Source organism: Panthera uncia, chromosome A2 (genome assembly GCF_023721935.1).
Source record: "Panthera uncia isolate 11264 chromosome A2, Puncia_PCG_1.0, whole genome shotgun sequence".
Classification (NCBI taxonomy): Eukaryota; Metazoa; Chordata; class Mammalia; order Carnivora; family Felidae; genus Panthera; species Panthera uncia.
In genome coordinates, this window is record NC_064816.1 from 479743 (window position 1) to 504527 (window position 24785).

The 24785-nt window shown below is 64.7% G+C and overlaps 2 protein-coding genes across 3 annotated transcripts; one reads left to right on the plus strand and one right to left on the minus strand.

Moving 5' to 3' along the window:
- Positions 1–1450: 1450 nt before the first annotated feature.
- Positions 1451–13645, plus strand: ARHGAP45 (Rho GTPase activating protein 45). 2 transcript variants are annotated; one of them, XM_049639458.1, is made up of 23 exons: positions 1451–1682; positions 2576–2903; positions 5647–5790; positions 6003–6087; positions 6195–6267; positions 6371–6434; positions 6524–6661; positions 6741–6805; positions 6912–7022; positions 7123–7203; positions 8639–8821; positions 9004–9141; positions 9239–9429; positions 9528–9652; positions 9735–9818; positions 9949–10035; positions 10128–10300; positions 10609–10797; positions 10899–11036; positions 11133–11359; positions 11445–11637; positions 12337–12445; positions 12786–13645. In XM_049639458.1, exons 1-23 carry the CDS (start codon positions 1593–1595, stop codon positions 13106–13108), a joined length of 3339 nt encoding a protein of 1112 aa, XP_049495415.1. In that variant the 5' UTR covers positions 1451–1592; the 3' UTR covers positions 13109–13645. The 2 variants fall into 2 exon arrangements, with proteins under 2 accessions (XP_049495415.1, XP_049495414.1); XM_049639457.1 differs by lacking the exon at positions 1451–1682 and adding an exon at positions 1716–1888.
- A 3955-nt stretch (positions 13646–17600) lies between these two features.
- POLR2E (RNA polymerase II, I and III subunit E) lies at positions 17601–23093 on the minus strand. Its single transcript, XM_049639486.1, has 8 exons — positions 23004–23093; positions 21789–21963; positions 19885–20000; positions 19246–19326; positions 18628–18686; positions 18455–18533; positions 18203–18283; positions 17601–17984 (listed from the first exon to the last, which is right to left on the minus strand). Exons 1-7 carry the CDS (start codon positions 23058–23060, stop codon positions 18218–18220), a joined length of 633 nt encoding a protein of 210 aa, XP_049495443.1. The 5' UTR covers positions 23061–23093; the 3' UTR covers positions 17601–17984; positions 18203–18217.
- Positions 23094–24785: the final 1692 nt, after the last annotated feature.

Sequence of the window (24785 nt, forward strand, 5' to 3'; positions counted from 1 at the left end):
CTGGGCTCCTCGAGGACCCCAGCACCTCCTGTGTGGGGTTGCTGGGAGACTCCGGCAGCCCGGTCGCAGGCTCTCAGAGGATCCATCGCCCTGGGGGAAATAGAGAATTCATGGGGTGAAACCGTGTGTGTGTGTGTGTGTGTGTGTGTGTGTGTGTGTGTGCGCGCGCGCGCGCGCGCACAGGCTGCAGGTCAGTCCAAACGCGGCTCTCCATATGCGTCTGGACACTGGCCCCTGTTCCCCGAGTGTCCCGCACGTGTCCCCCGACACTGATGCAATTTTGTAGGGTACATGTGAGAGTCTGACTGTGGCCGACTGGACCCCCAGCTCTGGGGGCCTCTGGTGGGCTGGGGACTGGGGGTCTCACGTGCAAGGGTGGCCTTCCATAGAGCCTGGACACTGGTCACTGGCCCTCACGTGCCCATGTGGGCCTGGCGGCTGAGGGCAGTACCTAGGAGAGCCTGGCGGGGAGGAGGAGGTCAAGGCTGGGGAATGTTCCAGAAGACTTGGAAAAGCCCATTGGGGGTCGCCCAGACCTCAGGTGTCCTGACCAGGCCAGACGTCTGCCAGCCAGCCCTCACCCCTGAAACTAGGCCCCAGAGCAATGGGTGCTAGGATCCTCAAGGGGCTTCCCAGCTGGGTTTGTGGATGGACCCAGGCCTGGAGAGGCGGGTTTGGCACCAGAGGCTGTGGTCTGCGGGCCCTGTGCCCTGTAGACCTGCCCCTCCCACCAGAGGTCAGTGGGGTCAGTGTTGGGGAGGGAAAAGGGGTTGTTGGGGTTTGGGGATGGGGTGGGACTCCAGAAGTGAGAAGAATGGGTGAGGGGAGAAGCCTCTGACTGGTGAGGGGTCTTCAAGAGAAGAGGTGGTTGGAGGAGGGGAGCGGGGGTCCCTACACGTGGCTGGTCTCGTGGCTGGGTAGCCTCAGGCTTGTTTCCAAAGACGCCTCGTTGCTTGGCAAGTGTGATGGTCTGTGTGTGTCCCTGGACTGTGGGAACAGGGCTGGGGACAGTGGCCTGCTGTGCCCTGTGCTGCCCGGTGGCCAGAGGAGGGAGGACGGGGGGCCTGGATGGCGTGTGTCCAAGCTCAGGGTCTGAGAGGGAAGCCCTGGCTTGTCCATTCCACGTGCGGGCTTCATGACGTCCGAGCACGTGTCCTTGTGCACGCGTGTGTGCGTACTCCTGGCCGCGCCTGGGCGTCTGCGTGTGCCCTCGCCACGCACCGGGGCATCAGTGCAGGGCGCAGGCACCCTGGCCAGCACATGCGCAGAGCTCCCGAAAGCGGAAGCTGGGGGTGGGACCCGGGACCCCACCTTCAAGCCCACTGTGAGGAGGGCCAGGCTGAGGCCAGGGAGGGTGGGGGGCAGGTCTGCGTCTCTGTCACTCACCGCCTCGCCTCCGGAGGCCTTTTCCTGTCGGGGGGAGGGCCCGCCAATGAGGGCTGGGCCTGTCACGTGGGCCTGACAGCTGGGGAGGGGGTGGCCGGCGGCAATGTGGCCCCGAGGCAGCCAGGAGGGACAGCTGCAGTGTTGAGACCCCCCAGCCTGCGTGACCCCGGCCCGCCTGTCTTGGGCCACTGGGCCCAGGTCCCACCATGTTCTCCAGGAAGAAGCGGGAGCTTATGAAAACCCCTTCCATCTCCAAAAAGAACCGGGCGGGAAGCCCCAGCCCACAGCCCTTGGGGGTGAGTGAGCCTCTGTGGGGAGCGCAGAGCGGGCGGGGGCCTTGGAGTAACACCCAGGCGGCAGGGGCCCAGGGGCGCGTGCCTTGTGCTGGGGGCCCAGCAGCTCCATGCTGGGCAGGCGGGGGACTCACGCCAGCTACAGCCCCCACCGGGCTGGACTGCATGGGCCACGCAGGAAAGGCCGGGACCCTGGCGTTCAGCTCACGGTAGGAGCGCGTTGGGTTGACCCCCACATCCCTCTGCTTGGACCAGGGCCGGCCTTGGGGCCCGGGGAGTAGGTGGGAGGGTGCCCGGGTCAGGGCGGCATTGGGCCTGGGGCTCCGCAGGGCGGTGGTCAGGGAACCTGGGGGCAGTGGTGCCGTCGGGGTTTGAGAGCCATAGCACAACGACTGCGCCCAAGGGTTAGAGGTGCAGAGCACAAAACAGGGCCGGGGGGTGCCTCCCTCGGGTCTGGAGAGCCACGAAGTTTGGGGACACTCTACAAGGCCTGGGCGTGTCCGTGGGGCTTGGGGGTCTACAGGAATCGACAGAGGTGTCTCCACCAGGGAGGAGGTGTGTGTGCAGCAGCCAGAGGGGGCTGCAGGGGCTGAGGACCCCCTCCCCGCCCTCCCTGCCCCACCAGGAAGTCGGGCGCCCCTCCCCCACGCCCTCACAGGCCCCACCCCTGGCTGTGGTTTGGGCAAAGACGGTTGTTTGTGAAAGAGCTGGGGAAGAGGATGTTGGGTAACAGGTGTGGGCGGGGCAGGGCACCAAATCTCAGCCCTCTGACCTCTGGCCTCTGATCCCCGAGGGGCCAGGCCGAAGACCCTCTGGAGCCCCGCCGTACTTCTGGGGAAACTGAGGCGGTGCCTGGGCCGGAGCACCTGCGTCACCCTCCTCCCCCGCCCTCCCAGGAGCTGCCCAGGAAAGACGGGGCTGATGTGTCCCTCGGACCCAGCCTGGAGCCACCAGGCGCAGCCTCAAATGCCAAGGCCACGGGTACACTCAAGCGGCCCACCAGCCTGAGCCGCCATGCCAGCGCTGCTGGCTTCCCGCTGTCCGGATCCAGCACCTGGACGCTAGGCCGGGGCCACCGCAGCCCTCTGACCACCACCAGCCCTGCCGAGCTGCCCCCCGAGGGGCCGTGCCCCGACACCGTGGAGGACATCTCCCACCTGCTGGCCGACGTGGGCCGCTTTGCCGAAGGCTTGGAGAAGCTCAAGGAGTGCGTTCTGCATGACGGTGAGAAGCGGCAGGGGCCCCGGGGGCCTGGGTGGGGGGTCAGCGAGGCTCAGAAGGCGATGCCACCGCAGCTAGGGCTCCGAGGGGTGTGTAGGAGTTGGGTGGCCACCAGGAGAGAATGGCACCGGGGCAGAGGGAACGTCACGTGTGCAAGCTCAGACCCAAGATGGAGATGTGCTTAGGGGAACAGGTTTCGGGGCGTGTGAAGCGTGTGGTGAAGGACCCCAGACGTGATCCTGCGGGCAATGGGGGACCACAGGAAATGTCAGAGCTGGGGCTGGACAAGGTCCGCCCTGCAGGTTGGAACCCGCGTGGACTGGAGGTGGGCTGAGGTCTGGCCGGGGACAGATTCGGGGGGACGAGGGGGAGCCAGTGGCCTGCGGGATGGCAGTTCCGTTTTCTCCTGCGTGCGGCGCTGACGGCCCAGCTTCCTGCCGAGTTATTTTCATCCGCTTCCTGTTTGTCCCTGGCACCTCGTGCGCAGCCCGTGGCCCTGCCCGCTCCTCCCAGAAACCGCAGTGCCGGGACCGTGCCAAGTGCTCTGACCCGCTCCCCCAGGCGCCTGCTTTACAGATGAGGAAACAGGCCCCTCGTCGGGCCCTGACCCCCCCGGGCTCTTCCAGCCAAGGAGGGGCGGAGCTGGGATCCGACCTTCCCGGCAGCGGAGGCCTGGCCCTGCTGGTCGGGAGGTGGGAGCCCCCCAGGGTTATCTGGTCCAGGCGGGGGCCGGAGCTGTTTCCTGGGGAAACTCTCTAATCTCAGTTCCTGGTTCCTCTCGATCCGATCCCTGTGCTTCCTTGGAGGCCGGGCCTGGGCGGGGCCGAGCCAGGCTGCGTCCTGAGGGAGGTTGGGCCCGGGGCAGGGCGCCCTTCTACCCGCTTTGGGCACCTGCGAGAGAGGATGTGGGTTGAGTCTGGGCCCTTCCCCTGCTGGGCCTACTCCTCTGAGCTCAGGTGTCTCTTCTGTGAAATGGGGCCACGACGGGGCCTGCGGGGTAGCCGGCGGGGGTCAGATGTCCTTGGCATGCTGTGATGGTTGTGAGGACAGTAAGACCCACTCTGGGTGGAGCCCCAAGTGAGGGGACAGTGCAGGGTCCCCTGGTCCGGCTGGCAGCACGTCCGGGGCACCTGGGCTTTGCGGGGCCGGGGCAGGTGCAGGAGTGGGGAAGGACCTTCTCGGGAAGGGGTGTGCCTGAGCCCCCCATGGGTGGGCTCCCTGGCCTCCTGGAACCCCCCCCCCCCCCAAGTCGTCTTAGGCAGCGAGCGTGTGCTTGGGCGTGAGGTGCTGGGGTCTCCCCGGAGGTGGCTTTCAGTGGGGTCCTCAGTGCCCACGAGGCTCTACCTGGTGTCTTGAACGTCGTCTGCCAGGCTCGGAGTCGGGGCGCGGGGGCCACAGGAGGTGAGGCTGCCTCCGTGTCTCGTGTCTGCAGTCGGCCCTTCTCCTTCCACTGACTCCTGTGGTTTTAATGGCGTGTGTTTTGCACACAGTGTCGTCTGCACACACGGTAACGAAGACTGTGGGGGAGCGCCTGGCTGGCTCCGTCCGTAGACGTGTGGCTTTTTTGTATTTTTTTTTTTTTATGTTTATTTTTAAGAGACAGAGACAGAGTGAGCAGGGCAGGGTTAGAGAGAGAGGGAGACACAGAATCCAATGTAGGCTCCAGGCAGACAGAGCCTGATGTGGGGCTTGAACCCACGAACCACGAGATCATATCCTGAGCTGAAGTCGGACACTCCGGCGACCGAGCCACCCAAGCGCCCCGTGACTTTTTTTTTTAGTGATTTTTTAAAAAAAACATTTAAAAAATTATTTTTATTTTTGAGAGTGTGTGCGCACGAGCAAGGGAGGGGCAGAGAGAAAGGGGGACAGAGGACCCCAAACAGGCTCTGTGCTGACAGCAGGGAGCCCCACCTAGGGCTTGAACCCACGAACCACGAGATCGTGACCTGAGCCAAAACTGGATGCTTAACCGACTGAGCCACCCAGGTGCCCAGAGTGTGTGCCTCTTGATCTTGGGGTTGTGAGTTCAAGCTCCAGGTTGGGTACAGAGGTAACTTAAAACTGAAATCTTAAAAAAACAAAACCGTTCATGGAGGGCACTTAAAGGCACGTTCCAAAACACAGATCTGATCTTGCCCTGCTTTGCTCTAGCACCTTCTATGGCTCCCCATTGCCCTGGAGATAAGGCCACCTGGGGTCCTCCTGTGTGGAGTTCTCATACCTGCAGGGGTAGTGAACACAGAAAAGCTCCATCATCCTTGAGAACGCCCTGCCCCTCTCTGTGCCTCAGCTTCCTCATCTACAGAATGGGGATGATGACCGCACCTGCCTCACGGGGTGGTTGGCAGGGGAGAGCAGATCGTGGCAGGAGGCAGGGCGGGTCCAGAGCCGGACAGAAACTTGAGCAGCCCTGTGAGCTTGTGGCAGGAAAGGGGCCTGGTGGGCTGCACGGAGGAGGGGGCACCAGGCCTGCAGCTTGAAGGACGAGCAGGAGTTTGGTCTCTTGAAGGACATGAAGAGAAAGTTCTGAGAAGGGACTGCCTGAGCCGTGGTCTGGCCTTTGTGGCCCTGGCCCGCAGCCCAGAGGGGCTGTGCCTCACCTGAGGCCCCACAGTGAGCTCTGCCCTCCCCACCTCTGCCTCAGTCTCCCCATCCTGGGACAGGAGCCCTGAGGAGGGGGCAGGCCCCTGGCTCTCCTGGGGCCAGGCGCCTCCTCCCTGCTCACACCCACCGTGCCCCACAGACCTGCTGGAGGCCCGCCGGCCCCTGGCCCACGAGTGCCTGGGGGAGGCCCTTCGTGTGATGCGACAGATCATCTCCAGGTTCCCGCTGCTCAACACCGTGGAGACGCTCACTGCCGCGGGCACCCTCATTGCCAAGATCAGAGGTCAGCCAGCCGGGGCAGGGTGGCGAGGGCTCCGGGGAGGGCTGCCCGGGGGAGGGGGCGTTCGAAGCGGGTTGTGAAGGGCGCATGGCAGTTTGACAGGCACGGCCGCCCTCCTGCTCCCCTGGTCTGGGAGCTCCCTTCAGGTGGCCGCAGGCAGGGGCGGTCACCTCCAGAGGTGGGTCAGCCGCCTCGTCCTTGTCTCTGCCCGCCAGCTTTCCATTACGAGTGCAACAATGAGTCTGACAAGCGGGAGTTTGAGAAGGCCCTGGAGACCATCGCAGTCTCCTTCAGTAGCACGTGAGTGCCGTGGGGCTGCTGGGCGAGGCTGGGGAGCCCGGGGCCACATGTGTCTCGGCCCTCACCCTGCCCTGCCCTGCCCTGCCCTGCCCTGCCCTGCCCTGCAGCGTGTCCGAGTTCCTCATGGGGGAAGTGGACAGCAGCACCCTCCTGTCGGTGCCCCCTGGGGACCCCAGCCAGGTGAGCAGGGTGGGGTGAGTCACTCCCGTGTCCTCTGGGGGCCGTCCCTCTCTGCCGGGGGGGTGGGAGGGGGGCGACTCACCCGCGTCCCCCGCCCACACAGACCATGGAGAGCCTGTACTCGCAGGGGAGCGAGGGCTCCACCCCCAGCACCGAGGACTGTGACGGTGAGACACGACGGGCGGGCGGGCGCTGGCCCGGCGGGCGGGGAGGGAGGGAGGGGGGCGTCGGGCCGGGCTAAGCGGGCGCCCCGCAGGCTGCCTGCCCCCCGAGGAGGTGGACATGTTGCTGCAGCGCTGCGAAGGCGGTGTGGATGCTGCGCTGCTGTATGCCAAGAACATGGCCAAGTACATGAAGGACCTCATCGGCTACCTGGAGAAGCGGACGATGCTGGGTAAGAGCGGCCCGGGGTGCGGGGCCGGGGGAAGGCGCCGCCCCCGCAGCCCCCGCACTCACGCCGCCCCTGCCCGCAGAGATGGACTTCGCCAAAGGCCTGCAGAAAATCGTGCATAACTGCAGACAGAGCGTCATGCAGGAGGTGGGGTCCCTGGGGCCTGGCTGTGAGTCTCCACACCCCCCAGAGGGGCCACAGGGAAGGGGGGCCGCCCGGGCCCTCCTCCGTGACCGCCGCCCCCACCCCGCAGCCGCACATGCCCCTCCTGTCCATCTACTCCCTGGCGCTAGAGCAGGAGCTGGAGTTCGGCCACAACATGGTGCAGGCGGTGGGCACGCTGCAGAACCAGACCTTCATCCAGGTGGGCCGGGCGGGCGGCCGGGCGGCCGGGCGGGCGGGCGGGCGGGCAGGCCGGGGGTGTGCCAGGGCCCCCCTCGCTCACGGTCTGTGCCCCCCACCAGCCCCTGAGCCTGAGGAGGCTTGAGCATGAGAAGCGCAGGAAGGAGATTAAGGAGTCATGGCACCGTGCCCAGAGGAAGCTGGTAGGCCGGCGGGGACGGGGTGGTGGGAGGGGCCCGGCGCTGTGGCCTCCTGTGCCCGCAGGAGGCTGGCAGTGGCGCCCGAGGGGGGCGCGGGCCCTGCGTGGGACAGATCCCGGGCTGCCACCCGCGGCGGTGCAGAGAGGAGTGGGGAGCCCGTGCGCCCCCCGCGCAGGCGCAGCGGGCCTGGTGCGAGCACCAGCCTCCTTTGTGTCTCTTTTCCCCAGTTTGGTTTTAGACTTTTCCAAAGCGGGAAGCATCCGTGTGTTTCCCAGCTACGTTAACGGGGCCTTCAGTGAAAACCTCCCCGCCCCCCCTTCCAGCAAGCGCCCCTCCCCTTCCGTATGCTCGCCAGCGTGTCGGGTTGGCTCTTCTGCTCCTGGCCCTTTACACCCCGTCCCCGTGGCCGGAGGCTTGGGCACCTCAATCTGGGGGCGGGGGGCGGGGAGGGGGGCATCTTCCGCTCCAGGTGCTCAGCTGTGGAGGCCACCGGACTTAGTTCACTAAATCCTGCTGCTACCTTCCCGTCACCGCTGGGCTGTTGGTGTTTCAGGCACCAGCGCTGTGACACCTTGCGTCCGTCTCTCAGACCTGCGACCGGACATTTATCTCCGACGGGTGCCCAAAGCAGGACGGCTGGGGGAGGGTGTGAACGTGTGAGCCTCTCCTGAGCTCCCTCTGCTTCCCTCCTCGAAACACTTGTTTCCTGCCCTTTGTTCATCTTGGGCTGGATGATGCCTTCTTTCTTTCTTTCTTACTGATTTGTCAGAGCTCTTGACGTACTAGAGATCTCAGCCCTTGCTGATGTGAGTTACGGACCACCCCCCCTCCACCCCCGGTTTATCGTCTTTGGCTTTTGACTCTACCTTTGGCCCTGTTTTGCCAGCCAGAAGCCTGAGCGTGTCAGCGGTAGCCTTTTCTTGTGTGGTTTCTGGGTCTGTGTCCCATGTTCAAGGCCTTCCCACAGCGAAATGGTTTTCAGACCCTCTCCACGTTTCCCCTGGTATTTGCACAAGCTAGTTTCTGTACGTTTAAGCCTCTGACGGCGCAGGCTGGGGCGTGGCCCCCAGAAGACTCGCCATGTTTCTGACCAACCCTCAGGGCGCCCGGCTTCCTGCCGGGGCGGCTTACACCTCTCCTGCGTAGGAGGGGAAGTGAGAGACGGGAGGGTGGCCACCACTCTGGCGGGGGCGGGTGGAGGTCTCAGCTGCGGGGGCTGGGATGTGGGCACACCGGACGCCCGTTCCTCCCGGGGTCCGTAGGCAGGCGTCCCCTCCTGTTCTCCTGTCCACTCTTGGGTAGGGCCTCTGTCTGCCCCGCAGGGCCGTGGGCACAAGACGTGTGGGTGGCTGATGGCGGTGGTTGGGGACAGGGGCCGGGAGGCGGAGCCCAGCTGGAGCCCGGCTCTGGACTGGCGCCCTCACCCTCCTGCCCGCAGCAAGAGGCCGAGTCCAACCTTCGCAAGGCCAAGCAGGGCTACGGGCAGCGCTGTGAGGACCACAGCAAGGCCCGCTTCCTGGCGGCCAAGGCCGAGGAGGAGCAGGCAGGCACGGGGCCCGGGGCCGCGGCCTCCAAGACCCTGGACAAGCGGAGGCGTCTGGAGGAGGAGGCCAAGAACAAGGTGAGCGCAGACAAGGAGGGGGCCCCGGCGGCAGAACCCCGCGGCACCGGCCCAGGCTGCGTGTCCCGTGGGAACGCGTCCCAGCCCGTTCTGCCGCCTCGGTTCCTGCGGCCGGCCTGGCGACGTCCCGGGGGCCGAGGCCGGGCTGAGGCATCTCCGGGCACCCCTCTGCCCCCATGCAGGCGGAGGAGGCCATGGCCACCTACCGCACGTGTGTGGCCGATGCCAAGACGCAGAAGCAGGAGCTGGAGGACGCCAAGGTGACGGTGCTGCGGCAGATCCAGGAGGTCATCCGGCAGAGCGACCAGACCATCAAGTCGGTGTGGCCCCGCGCTCTGGCCACGGGCGGGGGGCAGGGGGGCACTGGGCCCGGTCGGTGCGGCCTACCCACCCGCCCGCCTGCCCGCCCGCCCGCAGGCCACCATCTCCTACTACCAGATGATGCACATGCAGACGGCCCCGCTGCCCGTGCACTTCCAGATGCTGTGCGAGAGCAGCAAGCTGTACGACCCCGGCCAGCAGTACGCCTCCCACGTGTGCCAGCTGCAGCGGGGCGATGAGCCCGACGTGCGCTACGACTTCGAGCCCTACGTCTCCACCAACACCTGGTACGGCCAGCGGCACGGGCCCCGCGGGGGCCGGGCTTCCCGCCTGCAGCGCCTCTGTGACCCCCGGCCCGTCCCCTCCCTCTGGCTCCGTCCACCAGGTCTCCGGTCATGCGCACCCGGAAGGGTAGCCTCAACGTCAGCGACGCCGTGGGGACAGAGGCCGCTGGCGGTCCCGAGGAGGAAAGCGGGCCCACCGAGGGGGCGCTGGCCAAGGACCGCAGGGGTGAGCGCCTGGCGCAGTGCGGGGTGGGTGTGGCTTCCCCGCGGCCCCCTCCCCCCCACTGGAGACACGCCTCCTTCTGCAGGTGGGTGTGGCCACCAGGTGCACAAGTCGTGGCCCAGCAGCACCGCAGACTCCGACGGCAGCCTGGACCCCGGCCCTGGCTCAGGTGAAGAGGCCCCCGCCTGCCGGGCGTCTGGGGCAGCCGGGGGGCGGGTGATGGGACGCTGTGGCGGCCGTGAGCCCTCTGGGGAGGGTCCCTCGTGGCTCGGGGTGCCCGACGCCGGTCTCCCGTGCAGGGGACTTTAAGAAGCTGCAGCGGATGTCATCCGGCGAGGAGCTGGCGGACCAGGACGGCAGCGCAGGGGCATCAGCCTTCGAGCAGGGTGAGGGGCCCCCGGGCCCGGTGTCAGGGGGAGGCCGGTGGGCCCGGTGCTGGCCTGCGGCCGCGAGGCTGACTGCTGGCCCCGCCCCGCAGCCGACCTCAACGGCATGGCCCCCGAGCTGCCGGTGGCCGTGCCCAGCGGGCCCTTCCGCCACGTGGGGCTGTCCAAGGCGGCGCGAACGCACCGGCTGCGGAAGCTGCGCACGCCAGCCAAGTGCAGGGAGTGCAACAGCTACGTCTACTTCCAGGGCGCCGAGTGCGAGGAGGTGGGTCGAGCTCGGGGGACGGCTGGGGCTACGTGCTCGGGAGGGTCCGCTCAGCTGGGAGCGGAGGGGAGCATCTGGAGACCGCAGGGCCCCGGGGGAGCGCCCAAGGCCCGGAGGCAGGACCGCCGGGCTGTCGGCAGGAAAAGCGAGGCGTCTGGAAGGAAGGAGCTGGGGTGGCAGGCACAGGCGTGTCCCCCCAGCCGAGGAGACAGAGTGAGCCGGGAGCGGTGGCGCTTCCGGAGACGCCACGAGGGAGTGAGGGTCGGGAGGGCGCTGGGAGGGGGCCGCTGACACGCCGCCCGCCGCAGTGCTGCCTGGCCTGCCACAAGAAGTGCCTGGAGACGCTGGCCATCCAGTGCGGCCACAAGAAGCTCCAAGGCCGCCTGCAGCTCTTCGGCCAGGACTTCGGCCAGGCGGCCCGTGGCACGCCCGACGGCGTGCCCTTCATCGTCAAGAAGTGCATCTGTGAGATCGAGCGGCGGGCGCTGCACACCAAGGTGACCAGCCCCGGGGCAGCAGCGGGGGGTTCGTCCTGGGGCGGGGGGGGGGGGGGGGGGGGCGCGGCGGGCGGGGGCCGTGCTGACCACGGCCCCCACAGGGCATCTACCGGGTCAACGGGGTGAAAACGCGCGTGGAGAAGCTGTGCCAGGACTTCGAGAACGGCAAGGAGCTGGTGGAACTGTCCCAGGCCTCGCCCCACGACGTCAGCAACGTCCTCAAACTCTACCTGCGCCAGGTGGGGCCGAGTGCCCGCTGAGCCGGGACCGGGGGTGGGCGGGGGGAGGACTGGCGGGCTGGGGGCCTCTGACCCCGTCCGACCCGTCACCCACAGCTGCCCGAACCGCTCATCTCCTTCCGCCTCTACCACGAGCTCGTGGGGCTGGCCAAGGACAGTCTGAAGGCGGAGGCCGAGGCCAAGGCGGCGTCACGGGGCCGGCCCGACGCCGCCGAGAGCGAGGCTGCAGCCGTGGCCATGGCCGGCCGGCTGCGGGAGCGCCTGCAGGGCCTGCCGCCCGAGAACAGGGCCACACTGCGGTACCTGCTGCGACACCTGCGCAGGTGAGGGCCGGCCTGGCAGGGGTCCGGGTTGTGGGGGGCCTGGGGGAGCCATTCACACCTGCTCCCGCGCCCGCGTGGCCCCCAGGATCGTGGAGGTGGAGCAGGACAACAAGATGACCCCGGGGAACCTGGGCATCGTGTTTGGACCCACGCTGCTGCGGCCAAGGCCCACCGAGGCCACCGTGTCCCTGTCCTCCCTGGTGGACTACCCCCACCAGGCCCGCATCGTGGAGACCCTCATCGCCCACTACGACCTGGTCTTTGAGGAGGAGCCCGAGGTGCCTGGGGGCCAGGGGAGGGTGTTGGCGGACCGCAGGGCTGCCCACTCTGAGCAGGGGGCCGGGCCGGAGGCAGAATGACTGACGCGCTTGCTTTGGGCCGGGTGGTCAGAAGTGGCCTTGGAGGCATCTTTTAAGCAAAGAACTGATGGAGGAAGGGCTCGACCCTTGAGGGAGAGCCACTGTTGGTGCAAAGGCCCTGTGGCCGTGCCACCCCCCCACCCCCCCGACCCCCCGACCCCCCGCCTCCAGAGCCCACCTCGGACCTCGCGTTCGGCCGGGCCCCGTGGGTCTCCCGTCTCCGTGCCGCCTACAGCACATCCTCACGCTCACGTGCTGCCCAGCTGGGTCCAACCTGCCAGCGCAGCTGGCTGCTGGGTTTTAATCTCGTGCCACCGTTCTCCTGTCTGCCAGCCCCGTCTGCTCTGTTCTCGAGCCTCGTGCTCCCGTCCCCGTGGAAGGCCCTCTTCCAGGGGGTGTGTGTTCGGGGCGGCAGGGCACACTGGCGTCCACACGGGACCTCGGCCTTGCCGGCCGCGGCCTTCTGCCCCAGGTGGGCGAGTCGCACCTGCTTAGCGACACCGGGCACAGTGGCATCAGGCCATCCGCGCGCCGGGTGTTTAGTTAACCAGACGGAGAACAGAGCCTGGGAGGGGCCAGAATCCCGGACCCCGGCTGACCACATTCTGCCGCCCACAGGAGGACGCGGATGACCGGCGGGCTGAGGATGGGGTGCAGGCGCCATGCCCGGAGGCGGGTGCAGGGGCTGCCCTCCCGCTGCGGGAGGAGCCTGCAGACGGGGGTCCAGGTGAGCGGGGCAGCCTGGATGCCCGCTGGCAGACCATGTGGTGTTAGGGGGCCACGTCAGGGGCTTTGGAGGCCACATGCCCCATGGGCAGGGACATCTCCTATATCAACTCTTAATTTGTTGCAAATGCCAGCAAAGAGACGCCTTTTTGAGGTGTTCTGTAGATACCGACGTGGGTGCCCTGGGCCTTGAGCCCGCACCTCGGCCTGCGGGTGGGTGGTCCCAGGGCGGGGAGCGGGCCGGGCAAGAGGACAGCAGGTCAGGCGGTGGACCCCAGGTCCCTCCTGGTCACGGCGCAACTGGCCTCTCTGCCCCCACCCCACCTTCCTTGGCTTCGCAGAATCCCAAGTGGCCTCCAACGACTCCGACTCCGAGGGGGAGGAGGCCTCGGAGTTGCCGTCCCCGGCGGGCAGGGGCACGTACCGCCTCAGCTTCCTGGAGAAGCAGGGCAGCGAGGCCAGCGTGGAGGAGGCCCAGGGCAGCGGCAGCGGCAGCGAGGAGCACCTGGGGGCCGGGGCCGGGGCGGGCCCGGCAGAGCAGCTTTCCGAGTTCAACACCAATCAGTGCAACAATGTGGCCGAGGTCGGACTGCCCGTCACGTGGCTCCACGATGGGCAGATCGCAGCGGGCACCGGCCACGAGAGGCAGCCCGAGTTTGTGTAGCTGGGGCGCGGGGCATGGGGCACGCCGTGGTTCCTGGCTCCCATCCCTGTGGGTGTCCAGTTACCGGGAGGCCACGGGAGGCCTGGCCTCTTCCTTCAAGCCCGTACCGGTGAGGGCACTGCCGGCTGCCTCTTCCACAAGCTTCCGGGGCACCGGGTGAGGCCGAAGCCCGCTCCGTCTGCCTGTGTGCCCTGGTGACCCGACCCAGCCACGCTGGGAGATCCTGCCGTCCAGTCGTCCGGGGACTGACCGTGTGCTCAGAGAAGCCTCGGACGGCCCTGCCGCACGGCCCTGCCCCCGGGGCCAGCTGCCCCGTGGGCCTACAAGCTCTGCCTTGACCTCTCACCGCTGGGCCACCACCGAAGGCCACTCCGAAAGCCAGACAGCAGCGGCCAGTGGCAGCACCACGCCCCTGCTTTCCTGGAAAACCGAGTCGGGACACGTGGGGTTTAGGCGCGTGGTGAGCTCCATCTTTGGTCACGATGTACGTCTTTCACACGCACGTTTACTCTGCTTAAAATAAAGTTTAAAATCGGAGCCTATCTTCTCTGGTGGTGGCAGGCTAGGGGTAGGGACACAGAGGACACAGAAGTTCCACTACAGCTGTGTGAGCTCCAGCGGCCTTTGAGACCAGCTGTGCAGACACAACCTCAAACAACCACTTCATAGAAACTTCTAGCCCAGCACCGTTTGGTAGAACCTTCCAGATGAAAGAAATGCTGTCTGTTCACCGTCCAGTGTGGCAGCCACGAGCCCTGGAAACGGGGCCAGTGTGCCTGAGGAACAGTTTAAATTCTGTGGCCACCTTCGGAGACGGCACTGTGAACCCTCAGCCCGGAGCAGAAGAGGACCCCTGCCCCCAATTCCTGTTACTGACCCCCCACCCGGCTCAGAGACCACGCCCCAAGCTGGGTTCATGCCGGAGGGCCGGGGACGATCGGGCGCTGGGAAGATCCCAACTCTTCACATGCAGCGGAAAAGCAGACGGAATTCGCGCCCATCAAGACACGCAAGTGGCAGGAGGGGCCTTCCCCTCCTGACACAGAGCAGCCCCCCCGGAACCTGCTGCGCACCCCAGGCTTAGAAAGCAGCAGCGGTGCCGGTCAGAATGCTCTGCAACAGCCTGCCCGGCCCTCCCCGGCAGCAGCTAAGAAAGATCTGGAAGAGGAGATCACCGGGCCGGCCAACAGCCCAACGCGAAACTGCACGCAGCCAAAGCTCGTCACGCGCTGCCCATGTCCCCGCAGAGCCAAGGAAGCACCCAGGGGCCGTCTGGCCCGGGGCCGAGAATACCTATGGTCTGGCTCTTCACGGAAAGAGCACGCCCACCCGATACATGCTTTAAGAGGGTCAGAAGAGGGGCGCCTGGCTGGCTCAGTTGGGTAAGCGTCTGACTCTTGATTTGGGCTCAGGTCATGATCTCAGTTTGTGAGACTGAGCCCTGAGTTGGGCTCTGGGCTGACAGTGTGGAGCCTGCTTGGGATTCTCTCTCTCTCTCTCTCTCTCTCTCTCTCACTGCCCCTTCCCTGCCTGCTCTCTCAAAATAAACTTTAGACTCTTGATTTCTGCTCAGGTCACGATCTCCTGGTTCATGGGATCGAGCACCACGTCAAGCTCCACGCTGACAGGGTCTGGTTGGGATTCTCTCTCCCCCTCTCTGCCCTTCCCAGCTCGTGGGCTCTCTCTCAAAATAAGTAAAAAAAAAAAAAAAACACTCAGATAAGACCATTTAACTGTATTCCGTGTTCAGCCAGACGGCAGCTTTCCACTTACGGGCATTATTCAAACAGCAAGGGTCATGAAAAGCCTCCCCCTGAAGTCTGGCCAGGCCTGTAAACGAAGGCCTCTGGATGCCGTTCATGAGGTGCCTGGTAATTTACTGGTTCAGGGCCAGCTTCAGGCCAGGCTTGACCCAGCTCACAGCATGTCACAGGGGCCTGGAGCCCCCCTCCTCAATCCACCCGTATCCAAGGAGGGGGCACCTCTTCCATGAGGCCTGAGGCAGGTGTCTGAGCAACAGCCCAACCTGAACCAATCTTAGGGAGGTTATACTCAATGGCATAGGCAGGATCTGGTCCCCAAAAGGGATGAATTCTCAAAGGAAGACCAGGTGCCGCTGGAAGGAGGGCATGGAGGTTGAGGCAACAAAAAACCCCCTGCACCAGAATGACAGGAACGTCCGTGGCCTCTACGCCCGAAACTCTGCCGACTTCGAACGGAGCTTCAAAGTTGTTCAAAGTCCTTCGTGTGCAGATGAGCCAGAGGTTTGCACCTGGGTTCAGAGACCAAGCAAACTCAACCAAAAGCAAAAGGATTTTTTACATATTCGTTTTAAGTTCATTTATTTTGAGAAAGCGCGGCATGAGAAGGGGAGGGGCAAACAGAGAGAAACAGAATCCCACGGCGCAGAGCCCGATTCTCCCGGGACCGTGAGACTGTGACCTGAGCCGAAATCAAGAGTCGGACACTTAACCAACGGAGCCCCCCAGGCACCCCTGTTCTTGTACGAAGTCCATGTTCAAGAACAGCCAAGAGTCACGTTAATTTCAGGTGCAACCAGTGACACCCTGTCACCTACCCCTCAGTAACTAGCTATGCCCCCCCCCCCAAAACAAAACACACAAACTAAGTATCAATAAACCGAAACAATACACAAAACCCCACTGTGGGGGGAAGGACACAATAACCAAGTCGTTTTCTGTTTTTTTTTTTACTGTGGTTAAAATATACGGAATACGTACCACATCTAAGTGCACAGCTCACGGGCGGCAAGCACACTCACAGTCATGCAGCCACCCCCTCCATCCGTCTCTAGAACTTTCCATCTCCCGAAACTGAGACTCTGTCCCCATGAAGCACTGACTCCCCGCCCCTCACCACACCCCCCACTCCCACCACCTACTGTCTTTGTGGACGGGACTCCTCTAGAGACCCCCCGTGAGTGGAGTCACTTGGACGTGACCTTCTGTGTCTGGCTTCCTTTGGCAAACAATGTACGTACGTTTGCAGGGGCAGGGGAGACGTGTACCACCGTTAGACATGCTACAAAGCTGTCACTTGGAAAACCAGGATTGATCCACAGACAAGAGGAGCTGGAAACAGACCCATGTCCACCTGGGAATCCAGAGGAGTGTGGCAATTCGGGCAGTAAGGATCCGCTAGGCATTCACAGTATCAAGAGCACCATCTGTCCCAGGGAGAAAAGATACATCCCTAAGTCATACCAAGCCCAGGAGCAAATCCCAGAAGTCAAGGCCACGTGTAAACACACCAACGTTAGGAACAGACGTTTGCAAAAACAAAAAACGGAAAAAGCTCTCGCAAACTGTGTAACTGACCAGGGACTTGTGCGTGTTAAGCATATATCACACACCTGCACACGGGAACCGACAGCACCTGCAGCCTGGTCGGACAGACAGCCAGCCAGCCCGATCCCGCCACGGACGAAGGCTCTGAACAGACCTCCCTCCAAAGATGACGCTGAAGTGGCCAGTAGGCACACAAACGCTGCTCAGCGTGGCCAGGCGTCAGGGAAAAGCAGCCCGGGCGACGGCGAGGACGCAGCCCGCCCCGCCAGGAGAGCCGCAGAGGGCAGGGGTGTGCGGACGAGACGTGGGGCGGCTGCGGTGCTGACCGCCGGGCGGTTCCTCCAACGGGCAACCAGCCTCCAGGCGACCCGGCAATTCTACTCCCAAATACACGCCCGAGAAAAATGAAAACACACGTCCACGCGAAACTTGTGGTGAAGGCCCACAGCAACATTATCCGTAACTGCCAAAACGTGGAAGAACTCGCTGTCCAATGGCAAGCAAATGGATACACACGTCCACAGCGCACGCGCACATCCCTCGACCGCGAGAAGGAGTGAGGCGCCCAACCCCGCCGCCCCACGGTCGGTCCCCGAACACACGATGCTCAGGGAGGGAACCAGACACGAGAGGCCACGCGAGGTGTGAATCCATGTGCGTGAAATGTCCAGAACAGGCTCATCGACGGACGGGAAGGGGGCTCGTGGGGGCCGGGGTGGTGGTGGGGAGGAATGAGTGGTGATGGGGACGGGGTTTCCCCTGGGGTGACAAGTTCTAACAGTGACAACACTAAAACCCACTGAACGGTGTGCCGCGAATGGGCGGCTTGTGTGGCACAAAAGTTATATCCCGATAAAGCAGTTACTAAAACAGAAAGAAAAGCAAACCGGGGGAAGACTTCCTGAAATCAGACGGTAACGGGAGGAAGCTGGGTGATCTCACTGCAAACTTCTGCGCGAGAAAAGCAGCAGGAAACCAAGTCGAAGCAACACGGCAGCGCTGCCTGCCTCGCGCACGTGGACAGGGCCCGATGCCCGCCGTCCACCCCCCCCGCAGGCTCGGTACAGGGACGAGAGAGGACGGCCACCCTCCGGGGCAGCAGGCGCCACAGAACAAGGGGGCTGAGTCCCCCCGGTGGGGCCTAGGGCCTACAGCCTCGAGCAAGGCCACTCGTCGCAAACCGGTCGTTCTGCCTTCCAGACAGGCCGCTTTATTGACTCCAATACTTCTAATTCTTAAAAACACCCGGCAGCAAGTAGCGACTGGCTCTCTGCCGCCACGGACGCGGCTCACAGATGTCCCCGGGGCCACCCTATAGGACACGGCGACAGCAAGGCGCTGGGGGCCAGACTTGGACCCAGGACTGCAGTTTGTCACCGGGCACCGGAGGGCCTCCCTGCGCCGTCCCGTTCCCTCCGGAGGCGCCCTCATGCGGGGTCCAGGTGAGGCCACACACAGACCTTCAGCCCAGGGGTGTGGAGAAGCAGCAGTGAGGAGGTTCCTGGGGTGACTGTTCCCACAGGGCAGGCCGGCTGCCGCCCTCAGCCTGGGTGAGGGACTCCGGGCCGCTGGACGAGAGGAAGGACGAAGGCGTGTTAGTCGGTCCTGCGAGCCTGAGCCAGCTGCCTCCAAGCCCGGCGACAAGTGGATGACACACGAAGGACCGTGGGCAGCGGGGAGAAGGGGCTCTCCGGCCACAACCCGGTGGGTGGGAACGATGCACTCCCTCCCGGGCCGGAGACGGACAGGCCCTCCCGCTCAGCACCCCCGAGAGGCGCCATCTCACCTGCGAGCAGGGCGGCTACTGCACCAGCCGGTAGGTGATGTACCTGCCCGCGGTCTCGCTGGGCCGGATGATCTTCACCACCTGCGCAGGTGCCAAAGCAGAACAGGGGCTGGGGCCTCCCCACAGGCTGAAGTCACAGCCCACCCCGGATCTGGGGTGGGGGGGCCCTGGGTGACGGGGGGGGGGGGGGGGGGGCCCCCCCCCCTGCCCTTGGGGGGGCCCCGGGGGGGGGGGGGGGGGGCGAGTCCTCACCTGCCCCCGCTTTATCCCAAAGTAGCGGGCCACCGGGTCTCCGGCCTGGATCCTGGGCAGCTGGTTCTCTCGGAGTTTACTGAGCAGCTCAGTCAGGGAAAAAGCCAGGCTCAGCTGACGGGGGTGGGGGTGACTGGGGTGCGGGGGCCCAGGGGAGGGGGCCGAAAGGATACTACCGGGCCAGGAGCTCGGTCACCTCCTCCTTGGTCATGACGACGTGCTCCGGGACCAGCTGCCAAGAGGAGGAGCTGAGGACAGGCCCCGCTGATTCCCCACACAGAGAAGGGGTGCGGGGCGGGCCCTGGCCAGCTGCCTTGTCGCGCCACGTTAACCAGAGGGGCCGGGGTTTACAGATGTCCTGGCGCAGCCCCATCCTGCTCCCGGCTCCACGTGCGGACGGGGGTCCCCAGACTGCGCCTCCTGCAGACCAGCCCTGGGGTCCCGCCCCCACCCCCCGGGGCTTCCTGACTGTGCAGGCCAAGCAGGCCTGGGGACCTGCATTCCTGGTTATGTTCCTGGGTGATGTTGCCGCGGCCCGTCCGGGACCACACTCAGGGACCCCTGCCTTACTTCCATCACCAGACCGGCTCTCCGCAAAGCGGGAGCATCCAGCCCCGGGGACGCGTCCCCACTGTCTTCCTACTGTCAGGCAAACGCCCACATCTCTGCCATCCCCCAGCGGGTGAGGGACCGTGGGGCCCAGCACTGCCTTCCCAGCCTCCCTTCGTCCCTCGCTAGCCCCCGCTGGGGAGGAGGGCCCATTCCCCGCCGCCCCCACCTGAGGCCCCCACCTCATGCTCTGTGATGTTGATGAGCAGCTCCTGTTGCAAAAACTGCTCCAGGACGTACTTGGGGGCCATGTCAACCAGCGACTGGAAAAGAGACCGCCCTCAGGCACAGCCAAGAGCCAGGACCACCCCACCGTTGGCTCCCTGGAGGCTGGCGGGGGCGGGAAGCCAGAGAGGGTTTGCTTTCACACCCCAATAAACCGCCAAGCGTTGCAATTCACCAAAACCCACCACCAGGCAGCCGGGCTCCTCCGCAGGGAGAGCCCGCCCACCCAACAGGGGCCTCGGCCCGGTGTCACGGTGACAACCAGGTGATGCTCGCGTGTTTCCATCTGACAAAACGCTCCCGGGGCTCGTCCTCGAGCCGATGGGGCTGGGAGTGTCCTGCAGCCCCCAAGCACAGGACGAGAGTGCTTACTGGTCCTCTGTCCCGTCCCGTCACAGACGGGGCGCCGACCGCCCTGCCACTCTGGCCCTGCCCCTCAGCGAGGGACAACCGCTCCTTCTCAGATCCCAGTCCCCGGGGGTCCCCTCGGGATGGGCGAAGGGCCCCGTGAGGAGCTGTGGCAGGAAGGGAAGCGAGGTGCTCAGGGCCGAATGAGAGGCAGCGGGGCTCAGCACCTGGGCGGGGCCCCCACCCACCTGCTTGGCGGAGGGGGTCATGCCCTGCTGCACCACGATGAGGGCGCGGGTGATGTTCTCTTCCTGCATCCGCTGGCAGTACACCTTGATCGTCTTGATGCCGACCTTGGGCTCCTCTGCGGACAGAACGCACGGCGGTCTGCACTGCCGGGGCCCCTCTCGCCGTGCGGGCCCGGCTCCCTCGCCCTCTCGGGCACCCGGGCGCTAGCTCTGCTGTGCCGAGGGGCCCCTGTGCCACTCCGGAACGGCCCCTTCTCTCTGAGGCCTCAGCTTCCCCACATGCACGACAGGAACCTGGCTGCTGGCTCCCGGACCAGGGGGCTGGCCGCCTCCACGTCACCTGGGGAGCTGAAAGGTGCCTGGCAGCCCGGACTTACTGGACCCCTTCCTGGAAGTAGGATCTGGGACACATGTGGTCCGGGGCCTCAGTGGTGCCAGGGTTTGGGAACGCCCACATCAAGCGCTTCGTCTAGTCTACGGGAGCCCGAGGTCCCACCACGGAGACTACCTCCCGTCCCTGCACTGCCGGTGGGGTGCCAGGTCACCACGGCGCACAGGCCCAGAGCCTGGCACGATGGGACCTCTGGACTCCGGGAGCCCAGCAGACGGGCAGCCCCTGGTGCCAGGACCCACGCGGGGCTCCCGGCCAGGCCCCTGCCCGCTGCTCCGTCACGGCACCCTCCTGAGACCCTCGCTCCACCGACGGGCAGTATCGTGGGCTGAGTCGTGTCCCCCCCAAAGCCCTTACGTTAGAGTCCCAACCCCCAATACCTCGAACGCGACTGCATTTGGAAACGACGCTAAATTTACGCGAGGTCATCGGGGCAGACCCGAATCCAACCGACTGCTGTCCTTCTAGGACACGAAGACAGAAACGCAAAGAGCAAGCGGCCGTGTGAGGACACAGGGCGAAGGCGGCAGACCGCCAGCCCTGCTGATACCTGGCGTCAGACTTCGTGCCTCCGGCGCTGGGAGCGGAGCGGTCGCAGACGCTCAAGCCGCCAGGTCGGGGGTGCTGTGTGGACTAACACGGCAGGAACCCCAGTCCTGAGCTATGGCCCACGGGAGAACACGGACGCCCCCACTCTCGGGAGGCTGAGACAGCGCCACAGGGACGCAGGCGGCTAAGCACCAATGCCTCCAATAAGCACGCCTCACACACGGGGACGCTTCCTGTAAAAGCACCAGCTGGGTCCATTCTGTAAACGTGTGCCACCCCCCTTGATTCCAGGCAGTGGGCTGGGCCCCCAAGTGCTCACCCCACAGCACAGCCTCCCGACCCTTATGGGCCTCAGAGTCGGGCTGCCTCAGTGAGCAGGTGCTAAGACAGAGGGACACAGGGGGCCCGGGACACCCCTCGGTGGGCTCTTCGCTCGACCTGGAAGAGGTGGCACCCGAGCTCGGTGAGGGGCATGGACAGGGCCCAGGACGGGGCCAGAACCCTCCAGCAGCACAGGAAGGGGCTGCAGGGAACGGGAGGCTTGGAGACTGGAGGCTGGGCTGATGGGGGGGGGGGGGGTGGCCAGAGAGGACACAGGCGAGTCTCAGGTCATGAGGGGTCCGGGAGCCCCCCTGGGAGGCCTGTGACGGTCCTGGTGGAGAACACAGCCAAGGAAGAAAAACTGGGGAAGGGGATCGAGGAGAAGGAAGCTGGAAAAAGTGCTCAGAGAAGTCAGAGATCAATGTCATCGTCTGCAGCGAAAGGGCGGGGGGGGGGGGGGGGGGGGGGGGCGGGGGGGGGTGTGTGCTCTCTTTCCAGGCTGGGAAGAGTAAAAAGGGTCAGTGTAGACACTGGTCACACAGCATGCAGCTGCGACCATGTGACCCCGAGCAGGCCCTCGGATGGCTCTACTAGGACCGTGACCCCCAGGACACACACAGCCAAGGACCAGCAAGGCCCTCACCTGGAAAGAAGACAAACATCTGGTCAGTGGGGTCGTCGTTGTGGGCCACCAGCACCGTGAGGTCTGTGCGCCGTGGCCGCCCTTCACTCGGCTTGTCCCCAAACTGGGCCTTGAACTCTTCCAGTGTCTGGTCCAGCTCATCCTGGGTCACCAGGTAGCCACGGTCATGGCAGAGCTGCAGAGAGAGAGAGAGAGAGAGCTAGCCCAGTGACCTCAGGGCAGAGAGAGCTGGCGGGAAGCGCTCGGGCCAGATGAGGCCACTGCAGAGAAGGACACGGGGTTTGGGGGCCTGATGCGACAGGTGCGTGTAGACGTCAGACGGAAATGGGCAGGTGGGGACACAGACCAGGGCACGCCCCAAGAGAGCCCCTGCGCTGCTCCAGACAACCAGCTGCCACACACGCAACTGTCACCTTATCCTGAGCCTCGGGGACAGGCCGTGACCGGGAAGCGGTGGGGCAGAGCTATGGCCCTGGGGTCTGGGTGGGAGGGGCACTGCTGGGCTGGCCAGGGCTCCTCCAGTGGGTGAAGAGGATCCAGACGGAGAGAGGGAAGGTCAGAGCTGCTACCCGGCCCTGTGCCCACCCCTTTTCTCCATGAGCCCCCTGGCCTGATTGTCCCTCCAGAGCCTGCAGGGCCCCCAGCGCAGCCCCTGGGCACGGCTGCTCTGGTCCCTGCCTTAGAGCAGCTTTGCAAAGCGGTAAGAAGAGGCTGAATGCGGCCGCCTGGGCTTAGTTCCGGCGGGATTTCTCCCAGGCCTGGGATCGCACGGGTCCCCTCCCACCGGGCGGCTAAGCCTTGCAGCGAACGCTCAGCCGGACTGTTGCTGATAGTTGTCCCGAACAACGCGAGGAGCTCAAAGGTGGCGGCCGAGGCCGTGAAGTAGCCGCCGAACAGAAACATCAGTCAGACGCCCTCACTGACCAGCAGGGCTCCCCCCAAGCCCCGATTCTGGGATTCTGTCAGGCACCCGGGCTAGAGCCCAAGCCTTCCAGGAACAGGCCCAAATGGGAGAACAGGGGTCCGCCGTCTCTCTCCAGCTCGAGGGAGACCCCCTCCTCCCCACCCCCACCCCCCGCCCCGCCCCGGGACCGCCGGACTCCCGGCTCGGCCACAGGCCGTCGGCCCCTCCGTCCTCCACGCGCCCCGGCCCCGCTGCGTGCCGCAGGGACCTCGCCCTGGTCCGACCTCGCCGCGTTAGCCGAGCAGGCTCACCTGCATGATGGTCTTGCGGATCTTCCACAGCCGGTACGTCTCCTCCTCGTCGTCCATGGCCGCCGCCGCTCCGCGTCAACGCGCCCCAGCCCGGCAGTACCCTCACCGACTGCGCCTGCGCCGAGCCACTGTCAAGCCCCCAGTCCGTCTCGTGGAGGGCTGTCGACAGCGAACGCCTGAATCCAGACAACTTCGGGAGCGGCAGCGCCAAGGGCAGCCCGGGCCTTCTGAGAGCGGCGGTTGGTTGCGCGAGAGGCGTGCGAACGGAACCGCCCACTCTCGCCTCGGCAGTTCTCGCGTGGCCTTGGCCGCAGGGCCTCTCGGGAGTTGTGGTTTCCGCTCAACGCTGGTCTCTGCGTTAGATTTAGAATCGTGGGAGGCGGAGGCGAGCTACGGGAGGGGAAACTGAGGCCGGACGGAGGCAGCGGTCTCCTCGCTTCCCAGAGAGGGCCGGGCAACTTTGTAGGCCCTTTGTAAATATGCATCCAGGTGCTGCGGGCCGCGTCCAACTTAATGCCCATGAGCCTTGGTGTTCCCTTCTGTGCAATGGAAATAAAGTGTCCCCGTTTTAGAGGGTTAGGTGAGAGTCTGAAGGGACGGCTGTGCTTGGGAGGAGCCTGGCATAGCTCCTGGGCTCATGAGGTGCTCCCACCTGTGTCTCCCCGCAACCCCCACTGCGCATCCACCCCTGCCCCCAGCTCAGCGCTCGCCCCATTGGAGACGCATCAGGAGCTTCTCATTGGGCGATACGTTCACAGAGGCAGACATTCCAGGGAGACACAGGACAGAAACGGTGAGCACAACAGACGATAATGTTACAAGGTGACAATGCTATGGAAGAAAAGGTAGACCACGCTAAGCAACGTGGGAGACTTTCAGTGTCAAATGGGGAGGAGGTCAGGGAAGGCAAGGAGCGAGAGAGACTCTGGCAAAAGCCCAAATAGAAGGAGGAAGCTGTGGGAATGTCTATAGAAAGGTCTATCAAAAGGTACAGCGTGTGCAAAGGCCCTGAGGCCGCACTTTGCCTGGTGAGTTGGCAGCAAGGAGGCCTGTGGGGGGAGAGGAGGACAGGAGGTTAAAGAGTGCAGTGAGGCAAACCCTGGGAGGCCTTGTTGCTTGGGTTGAAAAGCTTGGGTTAACTTTGTCAGTCACTCTCAGTGTTTGAGCAGGGAGACCAAGGAGGGGTGGAGAGGATGACCTGGGCAGAGCAGTGGGCAGAGTCCTGGTATTCTGAAGGTGGAGCCCACAGATTTGCAGATGGACGGGACACGGAGAAGAGAGAGACAGAGAGGGAGGAGGGAGAACAGGGCAGCCCTGACTGGGGCCAACAGGCCAGGGAGAGACAGGTGTGGGTGACAGATTAGAAAGGGGCTCTGGAGGGGCGCCACTGAGAGTGGCCCAGTCGGTTGAGCGTGTGACTTCAGCTCAGGTCATGATCTTGCGGTTTGTGGGTTCGGGCCCCATGTCGGGCTCTGTGCTGACAGCTCGGAGCCCGGAACCTGCTTCAGATTCTGTGTCTCCCTCTCTCTGCCCCTCCCCTGTTCATGCTCTGTCTCTCTCTGTCTCCCAAAAATAAATTGAATAATTTAAAAATTTAAAAAAAGAAAGAAAGGGGCTCTGGGGGCACCTGGCTGGCTCAGTTGGTGGAGGAGAAGTTCACGCTCCACATTGGGCATAGAGATTACTTAAAAAATAAGAATAAAGAAAAAAGAAAGAAAAGAAAGAAGAAATGATCTCCTTGCGGCCCAAGGAGAGAGATCAAGGAGACCTTGGGATATGAGT